A 27,079-nucleotide genomic window follows, 5' to 3' on the forward strand; every position below is an offset into this window, starting at 1 on the left:
ACGCACATATTGTCATGACAGATAACACCAGTTTGTGTAAGACACCCATCCACTGACCCGTGCGGGTCTGTGTGAGAATGTATCTTTAGTAACCAACACTTGTCGTAAGAGTGACTAACGGTAACAGGTGGTCAGACTCGCTGACTTGGTTGACACAATCATGTCATCAGTTCCCAATCATGCAGGTCAATGTTTGTGATGTTCATCAGTGGATTGTCTGGTCCAGACTTAATTATTTACAGACCACTGCCATGTAGCTGGAATATTGCTGAGTGTGGCATAAAACTATGCTAACCCACTCACTCTCTCTCCAGTCCACTGCCACAAGTGCTGATCGTCCTGTGTTGTTGATATTATAGTTGATGCCCTGACCTCTCAAGGTCGGATGAGTGAGTGCCTTACATGGGTGCACAACACGATGGCTAAACACTACCTGGACAGAGGTCAATATGACCAAGCAGATCGCATTCTCAAGGCACTGGTTCACAGTCCACGGAAGACAGCAGCTACATTTCTGTACATCGACCAGCTTGATCAGGTTAGACCAGCCAAGTCCAGACCTGACCGCCCTAAAGAGGAAACACTTGACCATGGCCTTACTGTGTGAGTAATATAATGTGTGCACTATGCGTGCAGAGATGCCAACCCTTACGCTTTATTAAGATTTTGACCATTAAATTAAGCCACTACGCTTAATATGTTAAAATTATACTTTTCTACTCATTTTACGAAAATCAATGAAAACTGATACAATTTCACGGGGAAGAAGTGCTAACTTTGTACGGAATGACAGCATTTTGTGTCACAGGACCAACACTTTTCCTTGTATGGAGCTTCATAATGATTGGTCACTTGCATTGTGTCCAGAATCTTTTATGAAAACATGCACCGGAAAGTGACTGGCAGACAAGTATTATGCTTGTTAGGTTCAAATTACACTGTTTGACCTCCAGATTACACTTAGGCCCGCAATAGGGTTGGCATCTCTGTGCTTGTGTATATTCAGTAGCATGGCAGTGGGATCAAACAAGTAATGAGCATAGGGCGAAATAGTGATGTGTCAATGTTCAGCATGTCCTGGTAAATACTACTTGAGGATTAGGGCAGCCAATACATCACCATTAATCACAAATGCCTTCCTCCAAAGGTATCCAAGGAAAAGTTGATAATGTACAAATGTTTAGTACATATACAGTCGCAGTGTCATGTAGACCTAAATATATATCCTAGCTATCTGAAGTTCAACACAAAATGATGACAAAAAAAGGGAGACAGCTTTCACAAATCAAAGCTGGACATAATTATGCTCAACACATCAAATTTTGAAACTGCAGTGTAACTGACGGCAATTTTTGTTATTCATTTACCATCTGACAAAAGTTTCCTAGGATGGTACAGAGGAAAAAATGGGTTTGCAGAACAAATCAAGTTTTTAACAAATTCTGCAAATGCAACCAGACCCCAGGGGGTGCTGTTTCACAGGATAAACAAATGTGCAGATGTTGCCTAAGACACAGCAGTCATGCTGGGGAATTAAGTCTACTCCTCCTAATGGACAATCACAGAAGAGTTGCTGAGCACTGGGATGGTATTTTAGTGTTGTTGCAGAATAATTTTTAAATCATCATCTTCTGTAAACAACATTCTGAAATTTGCTCCTTTACTTACAGATACCCTCACCTTGTACCTTACAGTGCTCCTTTACTTACAGATACTCTCAAAACCTGCACCTTACATTGCTCCTCTACTTACATATACCCTCACAACCTGTACCTTACAGAGGTCCTCTACTTATAGATACCCTCACAACCAGCACCTTTCAGAGCTCTTCCACCAACAGATACCCTCACAACCTGTACCTTACTGTGCTCCTCTACCTACAGATACCCTCACAACCTGTACCTTACAGAGGTCCTCTACTTATAGATACCCTCACAACCAGCACCTTTCAGAGCTCTTCCACCAACAGATACCCTCACAACCTGCACCTTACAGTGCTCCTTTACCTACACATACCCTCACAACCTGTACCTTACAGAGGTCCTCTACTTATAGATACCCTCACAACCAGCACCTTTCAGAGCTCTTCCACCAACAGATACCCTCACAACCTGTACCTTACTGTGCTCCTCTACCTACAGATACCCTCACAACCTGTACCTTACAGAACTCCTCTACTTTCAGATACCCTCACAACCAGCACCTTTCAGAGCTCTTCTACCTACAGATACCCTCACAACCTGTACCTTACAGTGCTCCTTTACCTACAGATATCCTCACAACCTGTACCTTACAGAGCTCCTCTACCTAGAGATACCCTCACAACCTTAACACCTTACAGTGCTCCTTTACTTACAGATACCCTGACAACCAGCACCTTTCAGAGCTCCTTTATTTACAGATACCCTCACAACCTGTACCTTTCAGAGCTCCTTTATTTACAGATACCCTCACAACCTGCATCTGATGAAGCAGAAAGCTGTGACACGCTTTATCTGTAGTGGGGATGTGCAAGGAGCCATGCAGTACTGGCGCTCAGTTGGAGCCAGGGCAGAGCACTATGCTTCACTTGTGGAGTGGTGTCAAGAGGTAGGCAAGCAACGCATGGCAGCAGATGTACTGCAGCAGGCCCTCAAGCTCTTCCCTGATCTAGGTAAGCTTTTTGAACACAAGATACACCAAGATTCATACTGAGAATAACTGCTGATAATGAGGTCAGTGTGTGAGACTCAGTGTGACTCATGCATTGAACAGGGGAGTGTGTGAGACTCAGTGTATGGTCTTGTGTTGTACAGAAGAGCATGTGAGACTGTGTGATTGTCCTCTTGTATTGTACAGGGGAGAGTGAGAGACTCAGTGTGATTGACCTTTTGTGTTGTACAAAGGGAGTCTGTGAGATTCAGTGTGACTGACTGGTCTTACACAGAAGAGAGTGTGAGACTTGGTGTGATTGACCTCTTGTGTTGTACAGGGGAGAGTGACAGATTCAGTGTGACTGACCTCTTGTATTGTACAGGGGAGTGTATGAGACTCGATGTGATTGACCTCTTGTGTTGTACAGAGGAGAGTGTGAGACTCAGTGTGATTGTCTTGTGTTGTACAGAGGAGAGTGTGAGACTTGATGTGATTGACCTCTTGTGTTGTGCAGGGGAGTGTTTGAGACAGTGGTCTTGTATGTTTTAGGATGAAGATGGAGTCAAGTGACAGTGATCTGTCATCAGCTCTCAGGTCTGGCTCCTGAGCAACAACTGACTTCCAGCAAACATTGAGAGTATTTTCCCCAAGAAGATAATAACATGGACAGCTTTGTTTCTCCTGCTCAAAAAGACGACACTGGACATTTGACATGTTTTGAATCATTTCTTGATTTATGTCTGATGACTAGCTTTCCTTTCTTCCACTCACATCCATTTATATGTAACCGCATTTATTAGAGAGGCAGCTGAAGAGCATGTGTAGGAAAGACTAGACATGAAAGCAATACGATAAGTTAACAGTGTGAAAGGGATTTGCATTGGTCTTTTTATGTCAGATGACAGTGTTAGAGAACAATTGTCCATCACGAAACTTACTATGAAAATCAAACTCGTAGGTGTCCTGTGGATCCACCTCTATTCTTGAGACAATCTCGTTGTGGCATATTCTTGTTCAATGTCCAGTTGGTTCATTCTATACATTCTCCCCGTAAAGCACTGCTAAGTTTGTTGAAAGTGGTTGATGGTTGTGATATACCAAATACAAGGATACCCCATGGAGGGTCACTGAGTGCTGGCTATGTCAGGCAGTGATCGAAATAACCGCTTGCCCACCTGCCCGAGGCTGGCAACTATCGTGTCATGCTGCCTGCAAGAGATCTCCACCAGCCTGATTATCTGGCTGATATTTTTAAATGCCTGTCTTTTCGAAGCTTGGTGTGAATATCACACAAGAAGATATATTTGAGGCAGGTATCGCTCTAACTTTCGCTATTAAAACTCCTCAGAAAATATATCATTTTGATGGTTTTAAGCATGCAATATTCCATGTATCGGGTAACAGGCTCTTTGAAATGTCTCAGACTTGGGATGTGACTGGGTATTTATGTTCATGCTTGTTGTCTTTAATTTGAAGAATTTGTTATGTTTTCCTATTTGTGGTACTAGAAAACAATAGAAGTCATGTGTGTTCCTGCATTGTCAATCTGAGATGACCTCCACCCGATCATTTATGTATGTGTACTGCCAGCCAACTGTGATAAATCAAACACTATTTCTATATATTACCAGAGATCGTATAATAATATTTATATCCTCTCTGCTGTTACTTTACTTTTAAATAAAGTCTAATAAGTCTAAACAGCATTGTGTAATCATAGCTTTCAGCTGTGGGAGCCATGACAATTGACACGTATCAGAGGGGTACCCAAAGTACGCAGTCTGGACTACCAGTTGTCTGACTTGCATTTTTGTGGAAGTCATGGTGGTTGAGCAGTATAGGCAGCTGACTTTGTGTGCTGGTGGTTAGGTGCCTGACTCTGAGGGTGCGGCTTCGAATCCCAAGTGGGACTCAACCCCAAAATGCTACAATTTGTACTTTACTAGGAAAGTGTAATCCCAAATATGACATATGTTACAACTGACCACTTTCTAAATGGCATCGTGGCATCAGGCCTATACATGTTGATAATTCACGACACATCAGTCCATGCTGTCAACACACACACCGACATTTTTCAGCTGTGAATAATTACATTACAATATCACTACACACAAAACATGCATTGTACATGTTGAAGAGTCATGACACTGGCGACTGGTGAAGAACTAGGGTAGAATAAACCTTCAGCAACCCATGCTTGCCATAAAAGGTGACTATGCTTGTCGTAAGAGGCGACTAACTGGATCAGGTGGTCAGGTTCGATAACCTGACGGACACATCTCATCGGTTCTAAGCTTTACAGATCGATGCTCATACTGTTGATCACTGGATTGTCTGGTCCACACTTGATTATTTACAGACCGCCTTAATATAGCTGGAATATAGCTGAGTGCGCGTAAAACTAAATTAAGTCACTCACTGACACATGACAATGGCAAATTAGACTTGTTTGAATGAAGCAAAACGGTTTCAGTCAACTCCCACGAACAGGGTAAAGGTCACATATACTCAAATAGGGTACAAATGCAAAATCACTTGCTGACATCGTTATAAATGAAACCTCGTCATTAAAACTACTCATTTCGACCTTTAATTAACTTAAATCGACCTTTTTGTCAACAGTGTACAATTCTCAGCCGCAAACGAAATTTCAACCAATCAGAGCGGCGCGTCTCCGTGACGTATTTAGAAATGAGGGTCTGTGCAGTATTCATCTACATTTCAGGGGTTAAACTATTTCGTTTACAGGTTTGTACAAACCTGAAATCGCGACAGCTGTTGTGAAAAATGAAAGCTATGTGCTCACAATCTACTATCTTTTAGTTTTGTCTCCTGCTTTGCCTAGCTTTCGAGTTACAACCCTTGTTCTCAAATAGACGATTCTGTCAAAATCACTTGGTGTTGCTAGGTTGTAATCTGTGTTACGTGGTATAAACCTAAACGTTATTTGTCATCATTCACTTGATGCTCAGTTAATGAATTTATAACAGGTATAATTAGTGGTAACGCCACTTAGATTACCCGACAAAGGCCCCCATTTGGCATTTCTTGTGTCTGGATCGGTCAAAGGATTAACCGATAACACGCTGATTGATTAATTAGTTTTATGGGGATTTAAATGGGGGATTTGTCAAAAGGTAGTGTTTATGTATGTACATTTACTAATCTATGCGGAATACACTTTGTCGTGTCTGTCTATGTAAAAACAACACCTTTCTTTCAAAGGATTAACCGCCAATTCATTGGTTGATTGTTCATTATTGGCTAACTAAATAACTTTTTAGATAGAATGACACACATCTTGAAGCCCAATGAAACTATACAGCAATGTGAAAAACCTGAAACGATACATCACGTTTTCGTATTTTAGACTGTTAAAAGACACATCACTTTGGAATTCTGCAGATGAAATATATACCACTCGTTTTTTTGTGGATATTGATGGATACATTACTCTAACAAGGTAATAGTCTGACATTGTTCCTATAACTTTAATTTTAATATCTGCATTTTTGTTTTTATTCAGTTGTCGTAGCTTTCAACAGAATCATTGTTTTCGTCGTGAAGTGTGATGATGCAGACGACATACACTAGGGCGTGCATGCGAATTCTGATTCATATAGGATAACTCTAAAATGTCTATAAATTACATTCCTGTTATACATTCGCAGATCGCTTCTTTTCATTAAGTTTCAAAATGCATACAAGTATGATTATAAGGAAATTAGGATTATGAGACCAAGTATAAAGACGCATATTGACAAGTGTCTACATACTGGTGAGTGACAACTACATACAAACCAAGCAAATTTAGCAAGTGAAGAAAGTTATCGCGCAGTATCTTCACTTCGACACCGACCTCGCTTAGGTTATGTTACAGGTTGTGTCATGCAAAATCCTTTTGGTAATGATTCAAATGCATATTTAACTACTAGTAGAAAGTAGTTTTGATTTCCTAACCTGATGAAAACAAACCATAATCTCATTAATTCAAATGGATTTGACTTCACGATTTTCAAAAATGGCGGCGCCCTGTCTTAGAATGAATGCTATTTAAGTTTGTTTTTACCGACTTACAAAATCAAAATTACTTTCTACTGGTAGTAAAATATGTAGTTTATTGATGGACAATAGGATTTTGAATGACATTGCTTATAACATAACAATTTCACTCTTGGAAGTGAGGTGGAGGTCAATATAATATTGCGTGTAATATAAAGCGTGGTAAGGGGCGAGCCATCCGATTTAGTATATACCACAGGCTTCCACAACGCTCGCTTCGTACACACTAACAAGCAATTTAAGCACAAACTACGGTTTCCGGTGGAAATCTGTGCATAGAGACACCATCACCCGACCCCAAGGAGCTATTGACGGCAACACAACAATTCGGCATGTCTTTGTTGACGTCGAGAAATCAGCAAAATGACGAGCTTCCTACACATTTTCTACACAACGAGCTGAAAATCGGTTCCTTCTATGACGTCACTGTAGGGCTCTGGCGACAGAGATACGTAACCAGTCTGCGGTTTCGTTTGCGGGCGAGAGATAAGAAGACGACGTTTTAGCAACTTTTGAGCGCTTGGTATTTATTAACCACAAGTTCCGTTTATGACTAACCAGAAGTCTTTCATATGCAGTGATAAAAAGAGTACCCCAAAATTGAGTTTAGTGGTCCTTTAAATGGTTCGCAAATCCAATGTTTCTCCACTGGAAGCTGGTATTTGACGCGGTGTCGTGAAGTCACCAAAAGACGCCGTTGTTTGACGACGTTTTCCATACGATATGGGAATCAGAGAGTTTCAGCTGTAACTACAGTTGGCAGACCAGTCATGTTCATGTTAACCACGCATCATGTCAATGTGTGATGATGGAAAGACAGCTTGTGACACTGCATCGCATTCTGTAAGTTTTGTAATTTCCTCTTATCTGCTTTTAATACACCGTAAAATTCACAAGCTTTCGTATCTCAAACAGATTTCTAGGTTTTTAAAGGTATATGCATGTCAATTTGCAATTTTGATTTTGATTAGGGGTCGGGGGCGGAGCTGTTATAACAACTCACCTCTGCCATGGCGTGACATTAAGTGGCAGATATGAAGATGCAACGTAGCTTGTACTAATCGTGCATTTTTCAAAACTTAAAAAACGTAATTGTTGGATGTTGCACAGAACAAATATGCAGTACGTACATACTCAAGCATACTAAATCAGCTGATCTGTATTCTTGCGCCTATGAAACCAGAAACGGCTCAAGCTCAATAGAATCGCATCCGAACCACAATGTAGTACCGTAGAAAACGGTATGAAAAAAACACAATTCAGCAGTTTCCAAATTTCGTTTGATTGCGTTTTATTAACCAATTCCCCTTAAAAAGTTTGTTTTGAACAACTATAATCATATATTCAAGATTTAGTCGTGTATCGCAAATGTGTCCATCCAGTCTACTCGTGTCTGAAGGTGAGTGCACTTTTGTTGGCTACAAAACAGAAACAAAACTTGTCAATTGTTTTAACGTTAACTTACAAAACAGTGAAAATATGCAAGGACACAAGAAAACGTCAGAATGGTGAACCCTTTTTAAAGAAGACGAAACACAATTGTGGACGTTTGTCAACATTTTGCTAAAACGGACTGTGACCTAGTTTCGGCTTGCGTCAGTGTCCTTGTCAGGAACGATAACTTTCGTCCGAGTTTGAGTCGTCAACAGTCATTGTCATGGTGAAAAAACAAGAACACACCTGTCAAATGTTTTGTTGTCGATTGTGAGGTAAAATATTCATAGTCATTTACTGATGCTGAGTTGAAGAAGTTGTGCCAAGGTGACAGCTGCCCAGTTTCTGTGTTCGTCACGATCGAGGGAGCAGGTGTTGACTACCTGACATTGACCACTGCGAGACATGAATCGCCATGGATCAGTGTTCCTTTAACCTCCTGGATGCCACGGGGACATATATGTCCTTCCTCTACATCCCTCACTTTGAAGTCCAATAAAATTCTAAATATACCACGCATATATAAATACTTCACAGTTTTGAATTCTGCGCACAACGTTCACTTTTCAAACCTTACGAAAATGTGCGCCTGAAAGAAAAAACAAACTCGGCATCCAGGGGGTTAACACCGCACTTTGTCTGGACTAGTCAGTCCATCAATCAACAGCATGAACATCGATGCACGCCTTGCTGCAATAATAGATATATGTCGTTGGCTGAAATGCCGTTTCAAGGAAGCTATAACTGTCCACTGTAGATATTACGTACTTGTAAGGTGAAATGTGTGGTCAAAGGGAGCTAGGTTCCTCTTAATTGTTCTACGTAACTCAAAAACATTTTAGGGTCGTCCAAAATTTAAATTATGGCTAAGAGGGTGATGATGATTTTTTATGGAGTTGCATGTACAATGTGAATGACCCACCACCCCCACCCCACAAAAATAAATAAATAAATAAATAAATAAATAAATAAATAAATGAATGAATGAATGAATGAATGAATGAATGAATGAATGAATGAATGAATGAATGAATGAACAAAGAGAACGTCAATCAGTGGTTATTGATCCACTGCCAATGGATCAATATTAAAAGACGACGGAACTATTTGTGGACAGGATCGTGATCGGAAGCATATACTTCCTAATCTTCAAGGTCGTGAGTTCCATGTGAATGGGGCGGAGAAGATAGTCTGCTTGGTCATTGGCTACATCAAACACGCCTCCAGTGTTGCGCATGCGTAAACCCCTGTTACAAACACGTTGCTGTACGTACTATGTCAACAAGGGGACTTTAGGTGTTGGTAATTGCTACAGATAGGCGCACTGTTTAGTAACCTCTCCACTCAGCCATGAATAATATAATTAAGAAATGTCTCGGAGTTGTGGGAAAGCCAATGACACTGGCGTGTCAGAAATACGTTAATCAATTCTCCATTGCCACCCTGTTTACATCGGCCAACAGGTGCCTTTTATATCAAGATCGTCTGCATCCTGATCGTTCAAGTCAGAACACAGATGTCAACAAGAATTGCCGGAGCATGTCATCATTCGCAGGAAAACATCAAGACTTCATATTTAGACAGGTAAGTTGTTGAATGGTGTGGAAGACTTTCTTTCATTGTACACTTGTTTACATACGAGCGACGCTCGTACCGCTTGTACACTAACAAGTGACTTTGTAACCGGGGTCACTGGGGTGCTGGGATGGCAGCAATTAAGGGATATTTTATTTCTCATTTGACAACCCTGAATGGAATATGCCTCGTTATACTCTTAAATGTAGCAGCTTAAACGACTGTAGTCTTCAATAAAAAAAACAACATATGCAACAAGTATTTTCAGTGTAGACAAATATCTTCATCAATCTCGATAATAACGATTTTTGTTGGCATGGTACTTAAAGATAAGTATTCAAAGAATACATAACCTTTAGTGACTGTCGAACTGGTTTATCTGATAACATTGATCATTCCTCAGACACAACAAGCTTTATTTGTATTGATGATAATGTACGAGAAAGAGTTGTTAATGATGCTGTATAGAATAACATCGTCACACATATCTATGGACTGGCCTTCAAGGTCACCTGATCTTAATCCCTTCCAACATGCTTGGTACATCTGAGGGACCCTTCATAATTTACTGCAAGGGCTACACCCAGACGCTGGATCAACTTGAACAGGCGTTATTGAGAGATGGACAGAACAATCCACAACAGCAACTTTAAAGGCTCATTTGATCAATGAAAAGATTAGCATGCTTTAGTACTCCTGATTGTCAGACATGTTTCTGAACACTGCTTCAAAAACTGACTAACTTTAATGGTAACATTTTTCTCCATCAAAGCAGCACATTTAGCATGATTGTTTTATAGGTACATGCTTTTGATGATTTGTAAGTATATTATTGTTCAATACCATTTCATTTCATTTTGTTACCTGTGTGAACAGATGTTTCTGCTTTCTATTGCAAAATTCCATGATTTGCAATTTCAGTAAATGCAAGTGTAATGAGACAAAAGTTTTGTTGCTTAACTTTTTGTGAGGAGTATATTATGAGAAGACATTTGACTAACAAGCATGGTAGCTGCTCAACAGGGGTAATAGCTATTACGAGAATTCATTGGAGTTAAAGAAATAGTAACATTTGGCAAGCTGTTGTATCTGTTGCAATTTAATTCTAAGAACTTAAACGAAGATCACACTTTCTTTAGCGTTCTGACTAAAATGTTGATGTCTCACCAAATTTAATGCGAGTATCACACTTTTGCTGAAATACATTATGAAGTTAAAGTGAACAGTACTATTTCTGCACTATTACCTGAAATTATCAGTTGATGATAGCACAAAAAGTCTAGGCTTAGATTTCAGTGCTTTTGTAGAGGTAGCAGCTCAGTTGCATAATAACATTTGCAACCTGCACAACCTTAACATCACCAGCTTAATGTGTGATGTAACTTCCAGGTGATCAAAAGATCAGGATAATATTTAGTTGAGATAGGACTGGTCCTTTGTGAAGATGTACAGACTTCATGTTTTGTGGTCAACACAAGATAGAGCATTAGTCTTGACATTAAGTGAGCAATCGTATGTGTGTTGTGCACTGGATCCATTAAGATAAGGTTAGAATAGGACTTCTGCAACCTATGCTTGCCGCAAAAGGTGACTATGCTTTTGTACGAGGTGACAAATGTAATCAGGTGGTCAGGCTAACCGACTTGGTTGACACATGTCATCAGTTCCGAATTGAGGAGATCAGTGCTGATGCTGCAGATCACAGGATTGTCTTGTCAAATCTATTATTAACAGTCTGCCATCAAGTATGATGAACAGCTGAGTTTGGAACATGTTTTAAAAAGGCCAATTTTTCTTTGTTGCAGCTGCTGGACTACAAGTCATTTACTTACACATACTTGCTAGCTGACACTACGACCAATGAGGCAGTATTAATTGACCCTGTCATTGAAATGGTGGAAAGAGACTGCCAAATTGTCAAAGACCTCGGCCTCAATCTGGTTTATGCAGGTAAACTATTTTCTCAGATCTTTTATGTTATTATGTAGCAAGCAGTTACCAGAGATCTTGTCTGGCAGTTATTTTTAAAGTGGTGGTTGGATGGGGCAACTATTCAAAAACGCTGGTGTGCAGCAGGAGTTGTCTAGATGGGAATGTGCTCCAGATAGTTACTCTGACATCAGATACTTCAGGAAGATGTAATTGAACTGATAAACAGAACACATTTTGTCGTTGCAGTATCCACTATCCACAATCATATTTAAACAAGTGACTTTGTTGAAACTAGTCTTGACTGACAGTTTAGTTCCTGGTACCTTGTGTTATGTTTCAGTGAACACCCATTTATACATGCTGACCTGATGTTTTTTGTGTTTCATTTTTAGTGAACACCCATGTACCTGTTGACCTCATGTTGTGTTTCAGTGAACACCCATGTACATGCTGACCTCGTGTTGTGTCAGTGAACACCCATGTACAAGCTGACCTTGTGTTGTGTCAGTGAACACCCATGTACAAGCTGACCTCGTGGGTTTCAGTGGACACTCATGTACAAGCTAACCTCCTGTTGTTTCAGTGAACACCCATGTACACGCTGACCACATAACAGGGACGGGGGAGATCAAGAAACGACTGCCGACATGTAAGAGCATGATAGCAGAGATCAGCAAAGCTGTTGCGGATGTAAAGCTGAAGGAGGGAGATCTCATAAAGTTTGGTTCACATCAGTTGGAGGTGCGCAGCACACCCGGACACACCGACGGTGAGATGATTAGGTAGCAGTATTCCAGTGAGCATGCCATATACTTGGCTTATGTTTAAAGGTCACATGCAATGTAAAACAACTTTGCAGATTCTGACGCCTATCAGTATGCAGTTACTGAAACATATCATCAAAAATGCCAATAAAACCTACAAAAAAAACGTGATGAAGAAAAGCCAGCGAAATCGGAGTTCAAACGATTCACTAATTTTCTCCTGGTGCTGGGGGGAAAAGTGGTTTCAACAGCTCTGCTGCGCTGCGCTCATAAAGCATGCATAGTGAGTAGGTTCGCAGAGCTTGAAACAGTATGCCTGTCCGGAGTATGAGATCGTGAGCAGTAGTCTGATCTTGGTTGTGTATATAAACAAGGAAATAATCTACTTGTTACATAAAAAAACAAACACCTGTTGATTGTTATAAGCAGACTGTCACAGAGAAAACTCAATGTCTGGTTTATTGACACCTATATGTCTGCCTGCCTGTCTGCTAATGACATTTAATGCAATGCACAACTTGAATTACTGACCATTTGCAGTTTGAAATTAACATCTATACACCTATCGGGCTTTTAAACCATAAACAGAGAGCCGGCTAAGCGTATCAGCAAATGAACCAGTCGCCAATGACAAGGCGACATTACACATGAGTGCACATCCACTGGCCCTGACTGGGTTCTGTATCGTGACGGCTTCTTTTCGAGGGAGGTAAACCTAAGTACAAAATACTGCACTTTTGATTTGCGTTTATATGCTTTTAATTTTGTTTATTTGTTTTTTCACAATCACCAATGCATTTTATATATCATGAGCAAGTGATAACTGTGTTTTCAGTATATTCAATTTTTTGGTTGCATGTGACCTTTAACTGTTCAAAGTGTTAGTGACACAAGCAATTCTGGTAGACAGTGTGGAAATTAAGAAATTGTGAATGATACCCGTCGAAAACCATTCAGCAGCAGGCATTGTTGTGTTATTAATTGCAAAATATACAACCCAGAAAGTATTCTGTAAAACTATGACAGTGTTCCTTCATATGCTGACAGTTTTTCGTCATACCCAGACAATGTTTTGTCATATCCTGACAGTATTATGTCATACCCTGTGTTCCATCATAAGATACTGTGTTCTGTCATACCCCAAACATGTTACATAATATCCTGACAGTGTTCTGTGAAAAAAGGACAGTGGTCTGTCATACCCTAACTTTGTTCTGTCATACCCTGACAGTGTTTCTTCACATTGTGACAGCGGTCTGTGCAAAATTGACATTGTTCAGCCATACCCTACCCGTGTTCCATCAGACCCTGAAAATTGTCTGCATGACTGTGTGTGACGTCATACCCTGACTATAGTCTGTATAACCTTATACTGTGTTCCATCATACCCTGATATTGGTTCGTCATACCATAACAGTGGTCTGTCATACTATAGCCTGGTCTAGATTCACTTGTTTGAAAGCTGCTAGGAAGCAGCTTCAATATTGCTAACTTCATCATCATCAAACAACATACAAATACAGTAATATTCGTTTATAACGAACTCAAAGGGACTGTTGTTTTCAGTTCGTTGTAAGCGAAGTTCGTTCTAAGCGATTTGGGAATGTTCGTGAATATTCAGAAATTACCTAGAACCACGCCACTGGTTTCAAACAAGATCATGTTCACACAGAAAATAAAATAAGACAAAACCAACGAACATATAATTGTCATGGATCATTCATTTCATCATCAATCATGTATTTTAATATGCATCTTTAACAAATCGGTAATGCTACAATGTCAGTCACAGGTAAGTTTATTTTATTATCCCCTTGATCCCATGTGAGGAAGCCTGTTTGTTTTCACAAGCTAATTGGTGACACGTGAGATGACACGCGAGTGGATTCGGATCAGCTGTTCGTTGTAAACACGTCAATTAACGCGTGAAATAGCACAGAGGGACCCGTCAAATTGTTTGTTGTAACAGATAATTCGTACTATCAGTGTTCAGTGTATATGGTAGTTAATTCATAACAATAATTAGGAAAGCAGTCGGGACTTCTGAATTTGTTCGTTTTAACCGGCAATTCGTTGTAAGCGTGTACGTTATAAGTGAACTTTACTGTATTGAATTTACATGAATCTTCATTGCAATTGTGTGCACTGAGTATCTGCTGCTTGCAGGATGCCTGACCTATGTGTGGCAGCAGCAAGGCATGGCCTTTACAGGAGATGCTATTCTTGTCAGAGGCTGTGGGCGGACGGACTTCCAGCAAGGTGACTACAATTATGACATTGTCACCTCTCGTGTGTCAGTAACTCTATTCTAGATCATGATGTGTGTTAGCAATGGTTGCAGAAGACAGTTTGACAGTTGATTTTGTCTACTTGGTGCTGAAATTAACTGGTGTCTTCATAAGGAATTCGAGTTTATAGCATCAAGTTTATGGAATGTGTAGCTATAATAGAGTGTGTATGTATAAGAGGATGTGTACGGAAATGTACATGGAGAAAAACATGAGTGAGTGCATGCGTGTACATGTACATACAAGACTGTACACACAAAAAAACATACTTCATCCTCTTGGTATCCAAGCTGATTTGTACATGAGGTGTTGTGCTTTATTTCAACTTGTTTTGTGTTGCAGGGAATTCAGGTGTGCTGTATGATTCGGTACACAACAAGATCTTCTCACTTCCAGACAATTTCCGTCTCTACCCTGCTCATGATTATACAGGTGAGGGATGCTAGCAGCCTACCTAGCACACAACCATACAGGTGAGGGATGCTAGCACATAACCATACAGGTGAGGGATGCTTGCACATGACTATACAGGTAAGAGGTGCCAGCACCTTACATACCACATGACTAAACAGGTGAGAGATGCTAGCAGCCTACCTAGCATATGACAATACAGGTGAGGGATGCTAGGAACCTACTCAGAACATGACTATGCAGGCAAGGGATGCTAGGAGCATTATCGGCACATGACTATACAGGTCAGGGATGCTTGCAGCCTATCTTGCACATGATTTTACAGGTGAGAGATGCTAGCAGCCTACTCGGCACATGACTACAGTCCATTTGTCTCAAAAGTCAGCTATTTACAGTAACTGACATGCTTGATGTTCGACACTGTTTTTATCCCCCGACATGTAATGCAAGGGGATATAATCGGCGAGGGTTTGGCCAGTCAGGGACTTTTGTGACTTGTCCCCTCCTTGAGTCTGCCCCCCCCTACTAGGAAAAATCAGAGTTTGTCACTCAAGACTTCAGCACTATTGGAGAACTATCTGGTTAACAACTTCCACTGTGTTGCTTGTCTTGCAGGTCAGACAATGACTACAGTTGCTGAGGAGCGCAAGTACAACCCTCGCCTCACTAAACCCAAGCAGCAATTCATTAAAATAATGGAAGACCTCAAGTTGCCCTACCCCAAACAGATAGGTAAAAATCAGTTAACATCAGTGTCACTTTACCTAAACAGACAGGTGAGAATCAGTTAACATCAGTACCTAAACAGACAGGTGAAAATCAGTTAACATCAGTGTCACTCTGCCTAAACAGACAGGTGAGCATCAAGCCTCTGCAGTATCTCTCTGTGTGAACAGACAGTTGAGGGTCAGGTCTTGCAGTGTTGTGTCTTTCAGTGCCTCTGTTTAAACAGGTAGGTGAGTGTCGACTCCTGCAGTGTCTATCTGAACAGACAGGTGAGTGTTCAGTATTGTAGGGCATCGCCAGTGCCTACACAGGCAAACTGTAGTGCTACTACAGAGACTGCAGAGGAAAGTAACTTCACGAATCTAACCTTTTTTCATACTTTCCAGTGGCTGGAAGTAAATGGAGTGCTTGCTGTTGCAGATCGTGCATTGCCTGCTAACATGGTGTGTGGGGTGTTTTGATTGGACCTTCACCGAGTGTCATCAGAACCATTCACTCACATCTCTCACAGCCTTCTCTTGCCTGGGATCTTTACTTCAATACTGCCAAAGCCTGGAGGCTGACACAAATCTTAACATGTTTTTCTTTGTTGCACTGGGCTAAAAACAATAGTGGTTCATTTCATTGCTCTCTTTCTATGCCAAATAGGCTTATGCGACTAATGGGATTGAGTGGTCAGGCTCACTGAGACCAGTCTTGAAGATTGATGTTCATGATGTTGATCACTGAATTGTCTGGTCCAGACTCAGGTATTTACAGACCAGTGTATTGTAGCTGGAATACTTATGAGTGCGGCGTAAAACTAAACTCACTCAACTTAGAATTTCAAGGTTATATCTCATGACACTCAGAAATAATTATCTCACATATGGAATCTTTTTTTTTCAAATATTTTTATAACAAGCAGTAAAAAGTTCAGTATACTTACTAACAATTGAAACTTAGATTTTACTTTATAAGTCCACATTTATTGAATTTTTATCCAGATTTGAAACATTGAGTGAGTTGTCACAATGTTTTCTTCAGCATCTATCCTACCCATCAAAAGTATAGCCTCACTTGCAGCACACACTACGTTATGTATAGCACTCACTATGTTATGTATATATATATATATATATGGTTACATCGAAGATGAATTTCTCCACTAACTTGAGGAAACCAAGTGCAAACTGTATGCAGATGAACTGCATGGTATCAAATTGATAAAAAGCATGTGCAGATATTGTGCATGGGAACAGCTGCCTCTTGGTGTAGAGTTTGGTTAAGAATTCGTCACTGATTTTCATCACTATGGCTCAGACAGATAATTTTATTACCTCCCCTTGCTGGCTCTGCATTCTCAGTCAGTTAAGCCAATCAGCTAAGCCGCCATTACAATCAAGCTTGCCAGTGTAAACAAAGAAAGCAGTTGCAACTGTGTAAGTTTGTTCGTAATGTAACTCATTCAAACTGACATGTCTGAAATTGTAAACAAATTTGCAATAACTCCTTCCACCTCTTTCAGAATACCTCTGCATCATTTGTGTTGCCAAGTTCAGTTGGTTAGATAATTTAAAAAGCAAAAGCGAGTAGTGGTTGGTACGCTCAACTTCCCATCAGTCACCTAATAGGATAAAAAGCCAGTCAAGGGAGGTAATAAATTCAACAGGCCGAGCAGTAGATGCTTCCAGGGTATAGTGGAGATTTATCGGAATGCATACCATGGAGACATGGAGGATGTGAAGTGGTCTGACGTGACCAAAATGAAATTATGTTCTGAGTTTGGTGAACAGGTTGAAATCATTGTCTTAGGTTAGAAGGCATTTTTAGAGTACATTCTGGCAGGTTATCTGACAGTGGAGATTAAAAACATTGGAGAGACAGTCCCCCCACCCCCCCGACCATTCCTGTAAATGTGTTTTATGTTGTGTATAACTGGACAGTATGAGGTTGTGACTTGTCAGGTTATACATTATTTTGATAATTTCATTTCATATCAAGTATATCAAATGATATTTCAGTCTTTTGACTTTGTACTGCTGACATTAAACATGGGAGTCAAATGATGTTTGTATTTTCTGAAATATTTGCATGTTCAGGTAGAGTCAGGTTGGTTTCTCAGAGTAATACCTGTATGGGAGGCTGCCCCTCCTCATCATGTGTTTTTATGTTTCACAATTGACAAACTCAAGTTCAGTAGCAGGCTATACCCGTGAAGATCTGGGTTAGAATATTGGCCTTCAGTAACCTATGCCTGTCCTAAGAGGCGAATAATAGTACCGGGTGGTCAGGCTCGCTGACTTGGTGGACACAAGTCATCAGTTCCCAATTGCACAGATCGATACTCATGCTATTGGTCACAGGATTGTTTGGACTTGATTACCTACAGACCGTTGCCGAATACATGTAACTGGAATTCTCTGTGGAGTAAACGAAAAATATTACTCCTTTCTGGACTATTGACTGGTATTTTGTGTATCCCATAATGCAGGTGAAAACAAAGGTCATCACCACTGGTGATATTGTTGAATGTAAACATATGAAACTCTTTGCCTTATGCCAAATGAAACTTTTGCCATGCCCCAAATTTGGTGACGGTATATTCTCTAGTTAACTAGATTTACACTGCGAAGAAGCACTACAGCCAATTTTTATTCAAAGTCATTGTCACAGAAACTTGATAGAACTAGACTTACACTTATGCTAAGAAAAGCAAGATTTATGGATGTCAACTTCTTTTCAAGTTTGTTGGAGAACTTACCTTACCTATCTAATTTATCTTTTCAAAACCTGCTCTAAGAATGGCATCTTGCATTGTAGAGAGTTAATGTGTAACCAAAATGCATTTGATATATGTAAGGGTAGAAATGTGAAACAATGCTTTCTGCTTCTGATGGTAGCCAAGCAACAAATCTGACAAATTACAATACATAACAAAACAGAATGATGACCTGGACTTTGACTGTTCACCAAAATGTTTCAAAGGAGGATTACACCATGCGAAAGAATTCACCAAATCATAAATACAAATAATTGTGGTACCATCCACATGTTTCCACCTTTTCTTTTCAGTGCTGAGAGATTTCTCCCAGCTATTTAAAAGCATTCATGAAAGAATAACACCTAACATCAGCAGTGTGTCATAAGCCACACCTAGAGGCAAGGCGTCAAAAAACAGTAAAACGCCTCTAATAATAGTTTGTTGCATGCATATGCCCAACAAATAAGACCTAAAACATATTGCAGCATATTTCAGCAGACTTCTGCTTTGGTCCTTGATAACGATGTGCCATGCCACACAAGAAGAGAAGTCCAGCCAATGTCTACCCGAGCCCTCAAGATAGATTCACGTGCAGTATGATGAGTCAAATGAATGAAAGCTCAATCAATAGTGGTGGCATTACTTGCTGATTCAAAAGTATCAACTTTGGCATGAAGACGGGATTGTCTCAATCATCGTATCACTAGGATATGAGAGTTCACTAGTTCTTTCAGAGATTCCGAATATTTCATGAAGAATATCTACAAATGATCTTCACATGTCAGATCACTGGGTTCTACTCCTGTGCAAAAAGTTGGAAAGTGTTTATCTAACATGACCAAGGAGAGGGAAGATACATGCTAAATTTTCAAAGAACAATGAGTATTTTTATCCTATACACACGCGGTGAACCACTGCTTTGGATATCAATGACCTTTATATTCAACACAACAAAACATGATGTATCTATAAAAGGTATTTATTTCATATTACAATTAAAACATGAATAATGCATGTTGCACAATGATGACATTATGGATCTGTCAGATGTCTTTTTAATCAACATGAAAATTTCAAATCAAACCAAACATCATAGGTGTCTGCTGAGAAGAGAAAGAGACAAAGAACTTTAACATAACATCCAATGCCATCTTCTTAAGTGACATTTCAAGATAACGTCACAATGATACATTTCTGTGATGGAAAAAAAATATCAATTCTTTTACTCCTCATACTTCACCACAGTAGCATGGTAAATATTTATCCAGATTCCCTCAGTATCGTCCATGTCGGTCACGTGACCGGGACCTCCTGCGCTCACGACTACGTGACCTTCTCTCTTTGCTGCGAGACCTACGTCGATCCCTTTCCCTACTGCTACTGCGGTTTCGGCGTGTGGGTGGTGACCTCGATCTTGATCTAAAAGAAAAGAACAAAGTTAAGTCATATAATGAGCTGATATGACACTTAATCATTACCAAGAACGCTGCAATCTGATAATATATATAATGATGAGTATTTGGGGCTTGAGATAATGTTTCTGAAAGAGGTAGTTGACCTTGGTGTTCAACATTTGGTAACCAAGTCCTAAGTAACTGAAGATTAGAGTGCATACAAGTTGGTAACAGATTCCTTTTTTCACTTTGATGTCTAAAACACTACATAATGGTCATTTGATTATGAAACATGCCATAGTGGCAGAACGGCAAGTCAAATTTTCATGATTCCCACAGGTAAAACTTAAGAGACAATATTAATGGAGATCAATCACACAGCTTTCAGCTGCTAAAACCAATATTTTATTACCAAAAACCTACATACCAAGTTTCATTTAATGTGTCTGAGGGTTTTTTGAAATACCATTGCTAGGTGCACCCTTCAAGTTTAACATTTTCCTAGGTCCTATCTTTTGAAACATGCCATGGAAGGATGACACATGGTCTCCATATGGTTAATGCAGTGCTTTAGCCAGGCAGTGCCATTCACGCTGAGAAATATGCAATGGCACTATTTTTTCAATACTAGACCATACCCACTGTTGCAACATTTAATGAAATCTACAGGTCTTCTATACCATTGCTACCATGAATGGCGAAAGTCTCAACTGCATGGCACACATTTTGTTAGCAAAGGTGCCAAGTGGAAACACTCACAAAAATCCTGGCTGAAGTGCTGTTAATGAGTGTGTGAGCGAGTTGAGGTTTACGCCACTCTCTGCAATATTCCAGCTATATGGCGGTGGTCTGTAAATAATCGAGTCTGGACCAGACAATCCATTGATTGACAGCATGATCATCGACCTGCACATATCAACCAAGTCAGTCAGTCTGACCACCAGATCCCATTGGTCGCCTCTTACAACAAGCATAGTCGCCTTTTATGGCAAGCATGGTTGCTGAAGGCCTATTCTACCCCAGACCTTCACCCGTCGCCAGTGACCTGACTCTTCAACATGTACAATGTATGATTTTTGTGTAGTGATATTGTAATGTAACTATTCATGGCTGAAAAATAGAATGAGTGTTTGTGTGTGTCACGGATGCACTGTTAATGACTATGTCTTTCAGACAAGGGAACTTCAGTGCACCAGAATAACACCTATTCCTCCAACTCACCTCTTCTTCCTGCGTCGACCATACAACTCTCGTCTCAGTTCCCGGGAAATAGGTTTCAGATGCATGAAGTTGCAGAATCCTCCACGGGTACACTCACTGATAACAGAATCAGATACATCAGGTTATGGGTTGTACACAGGACATATGAACATACGAACTTTAATAACTACCCATAGAATGCTGAATATTTTATAACATAAGACACTGTATTGCAAACCTTTCCCCACTCACCCCATCTCATACTGCCGACAACATGCCTCTCTGAAGTCAGTCACCGGTGACAGCTCAGCATGGATGGGTCGCCCATTAAACCAGCGATTGTTGAGGTCATTCACAGCCTTGTCAGCGTCTTCCTCATAACGGAACTAAAACAAATGGTCAACACATGTTACAAGCTTGGAAAGAGATTGGACAGTGAATTATTTTAGTTTGTCTCAAGTTTTATATAAAAAATATCCTGTTTCGGTCCCTGTTGCTTTCAGTTTTCTGCAGGTGCTTTCAATGGCACTGAAAAACCATGGGAAGGAAATGTAGACTGTTTACCATATTGACATGCTCAGCCTAAAAATTTCAAACAACCCATCACTGACTAAAAACTGAAATTCCATAAATCAAGGCATTAACCAATCAATACACCATCTGACAATTACTACCTAATGTCGTATTGCAATATCAGTTATCTATTCTTAGTCTGATGTTAACGACATTTCATAAGTATATTTGTTGCTCATTTTTTAAAATCAAATTTCAGTGTATCCCTATCAAAATCTTTAGATTTTAGCCTGGAAATATGCAATTTATGGGCATACTTAACCAGGTAATACTTAAGTGAAATAAACATATTTAAATGGCTATTTACTAAAATTCTTTCAAACATTAAAAATTCATAAACATATCTGATTTTCTAAAGACAAATCAGAGTAACTCCTCCAAAATCGGAGTGCTTGGCATCTCTGTGTATGGATTGCGGTATTCCAGTACCACTCAAACTATCAGTCAATATGGTGAATGTCACTACATTTCTAAGTCCAACAAATTACAGCACACATATAATGTCAGCAGTTTCAAAGGAAACAGTCTTCTTTATTTTTATCAAGGTATGATCTTAATCACTGACGGCAAAATATAGAGGTCATACTAGCACTGCTTAGTTTGTCAGTGGCCTCACTCCCACACACATTCCAACATTAGAAACTACTACATAAATTGTCACTTGTGGAAGTCAAATGGAAACTTGGGGTTTATCATGTTAATGAAACAAGCGTCCATTCTATGGTAGCACAGGATTGACCTTGGGTTCTATTATAGTTGAATAAGGAGATAAATGTACTGTGTTTGGAAATTAGATGTATGTTACACCGAATTGACAGTCTCTAAAAATCAATTTTGACACCAAATAAATAGAGAGGCAAATTGAACTTGTCTGTGAATTGAGTGGTAGGTGCCGTTCCTATTATTTTCAACATTGCAACATAAAAAAATATTCCGTCCAAAGAAAATTGTTTATTCAATGCTAAAAAGTAATACCTATGAGCTTGTTTTTTGTAACAGCCTATTGTTTTGCGTGCCATATTATTGTACCCGGCTGGCCACACTATAATTGAATCATCTGACCTACTTATTTTCTTGGAAGCAGTTGTTGACAGCTACGCAACAGTTAGAAAAGGCTGAAGAGCCACTGTTTACATTTTGCAAAATGTTGAAATTTGAAGTGACATTGGAAAAAAACTTCACTAACTGTCAAATCTAAACCCTGTAGAATTGAAGAATAGATTCTTTTTCTGACTGACCTATGACCTGTAACTCATCAAAGACTGTTGATGTTTATGACTAGCTAGTGATGATCATGATTTCACAAACATGCCTCAACCCTGGCAGGTCGACAGTGCTGCTTTGTGTACATGGGACCAACTTAGGATTCCTTGCAACACTGTTTTCATCATTTGGGAAAATTTGAGCACTTTAGGTGTTTGTGGTAAAATGTGTTGTAATTAGTGATGTTCTTATAATTGAAAATAATAGAAAATTTATCAAAAGAAGGATTACAAATTATTATCTATTGTAAAAAAAACATATTTTTGATCAAAAGGAATTTAGTTGTTTTAGTAAACACACTCAAATGAAGTAAACTAACCATTAAATTTGAGGAATATTTACAAACATGCGCTCAAGAGCGTAAAGCTAAGCACATTATATAATATTAAACACTTTTATTGTTTAATTACAATTCCAGTGACTTTCCTGCATGCATGCATTTTCTTGCATGACATTATTAGGTATACACAACATTAATTAGATTAAACACTGGGGAAAAATGCATTGGACAGGTGATGACAATACAATTGCATATATTTCGTTTATAATCTATAATCATTCACAAGTCCTCTGATAATCAATAGTGGATTTAGTTCCTGATTCCAAACACTAGTTATAATATTGGTGACATGTGGTAGTAGACACCAGTCCAGGAACTGGTGTAGAGACAATTCTTAATGGGACAATTCCCCACATGACATTTCCACATACCTGTTTTGTAGCCAAAAGGACAATACCCCACACGCATCATAAAACTGTAGCACAATAGATGCAATGAGATTCATTAATCTGTGCATCTGGGGTATGACGGTCAGTTAAGTCACTAGAATGTGATTTTTGAGTGAGTGAGTGAGTTCAGTTTTACGCCGCACTCAGTAATATTCCAGCTATATGTCGGAGGTCTGTAAATAACCCAGTCTGAATCAGACAATCCAGTGATCTACAACATGAGCATCGATCTGCGCAATTGGGAACCGATGACAAGTGTCAACCAAGTCAGCGAGTCTGACCACCCGAACCCGTTAGTTACATGAATTTTGAAGTTCTGATGGGGCAATGTCCTATACTCCCAGGAATTACAAAGGACAAGGCAATATGAAAACCCACCATGGATATGTACAGATGGATTCAATGATTCTTACCTTTACATAGACATTCCCCACCAGATGATCTCCAAGATTGTCACACACGTTCATCTCCTCGATTTCACCGTACTGAAATAGACATACATGTAACTATGCAGGGACAAAGAGCAACAAACTGTGGTAGTTACGGCTCCTCACTAAACTCTCCTGCTTACAATATTATATCTCCTTCCAATTTCAGTAGGTGATGAAAACTCAATTATGAATACACGTCTCTCACTCTTTAGCATCTTAAAATGCCAATGTTCCTAAGTAACTTGTAACACATGAGGTAGTAATCAAATCTGTCCCTTCACTGCATTCTAAACTTCTGGTCATACACACAAACTATTGCATTCAGTGATAATTTTAACATAAAACCATGTTTAATAATGAATAAGGCTAAAAATGTGAGCAATATATCCAAATCTGAAAAGGCATCGGGTCTATTGCCAGCCTTGTTAAAAAATTCTCTGGTACAAGCTGTGACAAGTAACATCTGATCAGTAGGTTTCCAGATCAAAGTCAATACATTAAACCAAAGATGAAATGAGATAATGCCTAAAAAACAGGTTTTGGCTTGTGAATTCCCAAGTTTCTGGAATGGACAATTTGTCCAGTCTGTGATCACTTAGAAGCTTAGGTTTCACATCTAATTCACATTATTTAAGAGATTCCAATGGGAACAAAGTTTAAAAAGAAGAGATAAAAGGTAGCAGACAAGAGGTAGTCAAGCTAATATAGAGATATTTTTTCTTGTATACCATTTCGAACACGTAACAGTATAATTATAATTTGAAAAAAAAAATACCTGTTAATAATCTTTCAAATAATGTCATTAAAACCATGTTTAGGTAAGTGATGTTTCAGATACAATTCCCCTTGCTGGACTGACCACACAAAGCACATAACGACATATGACATGGACATACACCTTCTTTGATATTTACAATATGTTGTTTCTGGGCTACATCTTGTCAAGTAGCCCAGAAATGTTGAACTGTAAATATTTAAGAAGTTGTAAATCCACAACATACGTTAATCCAACTTCTAAATTCCCATCAAGCAAGGAAAGCACTTATAAATACAATTTTTGTGAGAACCGTAACTTATATTATCATACTGTACCACAACTGGCGACCAGCTTTGTCTTTCAGACAATCCACATATCAGGAATCCCCAGTCTAAATTCAGAGGGAACTTAAGTCACTAAAAATCACTTTAGCATCTACTGGGTTTAAATCCATTTCTCCCAGTTGACAACTGTCTGTCAAAATGGCTTACTGCATTACACTGCCGTTCATGTGACTTAATTCACGTACATCAAGTCTGTGATTGATTTGGATATTCTAACTCAAGTAACAAGGACATGAATTCATTTAGCGTTGTCCAAGGAACACTGGACAATACAAATTAGATTTGATTTTCTTGATTTTACAATACACATGTACTAGCCTTCCTAATATCTGAAAACATGCTTGGGTGTTACTTTCAGGCTACAGTTAATCCTACACAGGCCACATAATGAGCATCACATTCCTTCTACATCTGTAACCATTGAATACTACCTCAACAATCAACACTCCATTTTACTTTGGATGGTTAAAAGTGCAGCGCCCAAGCACAAATGATAAATGAATTACACACATGATGAATGAAATACCACATGCAAGCCATGTTTCAATATTCATGCTAAGACAAGCCTACGTGGAGCCAATGGCAACCGACATCCAACATACCATGTCCACCAACACTGTCATGTAACATGCCCCTCCAAGAATGACACAACATAATATGCTCTTCTTTCAAAAACTGAAAACCACAAGATGTCTCTTCTCCAAATTTCCCTTCAAAAGCTAAATGAAATTTGATACAATCAAAACTGAAGACAAATTTTGATTCAGAGCAAACATTCCCATTATGTTCCTTAATACCAGTGAAAGTCACAGTTTCATGTTATTGATGCATACACATCAATATTTTTATGTGACCTGAAACATGTGGAAGGCCTATCAAATATTGGATTCGTGGTCCAGCTAACTATGGCTAAACCTTAACAAAGCAAATGTCTATGGTCACAATACTCAGTGCAATGACATGCTTGGTCTTAAAGGCTCAACTGTAATCTCCAAACACATATGAAACTAAGACTCCTGTAGTGTCAAGTGTGTAAACGATCCTGTAAGTAGTGGTTAGTGCAGTATGCCAGTCCTGAATAGCAAGACTGACATGCATTAGCAGGGAGTCACAATGTTAATGATGTAAGTTGCTGAGGGGTTGGGGACGAGCTGCAGCCTACCTTTTCCATTTCAACATAAACTTCTTCAAAAAACTCGTCATAGTGCTGCTGAATCTCAAACTCGTCCATTTGGACTAAAATAGAGTGGGAAAAACAAAAATGGTGGCCATTAATTCACATATGATGACAATGAAATTACTTAGCTATAATCATAACAATACCCTCCGCTGGCTACAAACAGAAACAAAGTGGGTGTTACTGGACGATGATCACATGGGGTGATGTGTGTGACTTGTACATGACACCACACAAGGAGGACTGACCTTGCCACAATACAATTTCTCAGAAAAACACTGAAGCGATTACTTCTTAACAAATGTTTAAATTGTTGCACAAATCTACTAATCTGTCTGTCCTCCTATGTGTGATCACCAACAGAAACACAAGACACAGTACAAACAGTACATGAGGCCTGTACTTCTGATGTCAACGATGATGGTGAGGTAACTGTGGGTGGGTCTGGCAGCACTGAAATCAGATGACATGTATCAATTACCTTGTCCTCTAATTCAGTAAATACCTCCTCAAAAAAATCGTCAAACTCCTGTTGTGCTTCCACTTCGTCGACAGTGACTGAAACAAAAATACACATGAATGTCTGGTGTAGTAATGTATACAAGACACCATGCTTCTGTGACATAATGTACACACTTC

General features: G+C 39.4%; 3 protein-coding genes across 4 annotated transcripts in view; 2 read left to right on the forward strand and 1 right to left on the reverse strand.

The window, feature by feature from the left end:
* LOC137292052 (TPR repeat-containing protein DDB_G0287407-like) overlaps positions 1–4,335 on the forward strand; it is a 34,853-nt gene extending 30,518 nt beyond the window's left edge. The window contains exons 24-26 of the mRNA XM_067823603.1: positions 360–603; positions 2,445–2,653; positions 3,184–4,335. Coding sequence (XP_067679704.1) covers positions 360–603; positions 2,445–2,653; positions 3,184–3,188 — 458 coding nt within the window. The 3' untranslated portion in view covers positions 3,189–4,335. The remainder of the gene's footprint in view (positions 1–359; positions 604–2,444; positions 2,654–3,183) is intronic.
* LOC137292176 (splicing factor U2AF 35 kDa subunit-like) overlaps positions 1–27,079 on the reverse strand; it is a 285,875-nt gene that overhangs the window by 249,600 nt on the left and 9,196 nt on the right. Inside the window, exons 4-8 of one of the 2 annotated variants that reach the window (XM_067823739.1) lie at positions 26,426–26,499; positions 24,145–24,216; positions 21,419–21,552; positions 21,188–21,283; positions 19,536–19,991 (exon numbers count right to left, since the gene is read on the reverse strand). In XM_067823739.1, the coding sequence (XP_067679840.1) occupies positions 19,847–19,991; positions 21,188–21,283; positions 21,419–21,552; positions 24,145–24,216; positions 26,426–26,499 (521 nt within the window). In that variant the 3' untranslated portion in view covers positions 19,536–19,846. Of the gene's footprint in view, positions 1–19,535; positions 19,992–21,170; positions 21,284–21,418; positions 21,553–24,144; positions 24,217–26,425; positions 26,500–27,079 lie in introns of those variants that run through there. The other variant, XM_067823748.1, reaches the window with a different exon arrangement.
* On the forward strand, positions 9,365–17,874 carry LOC137292190 (persulfide dioxygenase ETHE1, mitochondrial-like). The gene is made up of 7 exons (XM_067823758.1): positions 9,365–9,717; positions 11,514–11,658; positions 12,224–12,409; positions 14,571–14,663; positions 15,035–15,124; positions 15,719–15,835; positions 16,250–17,874. Exons 1-7 carry the CDS (start codon positions 9,484–9,486, stop codon positions 16,288–16,290), a joined length of 906 nt encoding a protein of 301 aa, XP_067679859.1. The 5' UTR covers positions 9,365–9,483; the 3' UTR covers positions 16,291–17,874.

Source organism: Haliotis asinina, chromosome 1 (genome assembly GCF_037392515.1).
Source record: "Haliotis asinina isolate JCU_RB_2024 chromosome 1, JCU_Hal_asi_v2, whole genome shotgun sequence".
Lineage (NCBI taxonomy): Eukaryota > Metazoa > Mollusca > Gastropoda > Lepetellida > Haliotidae > Haliotis > Haliotis asinina.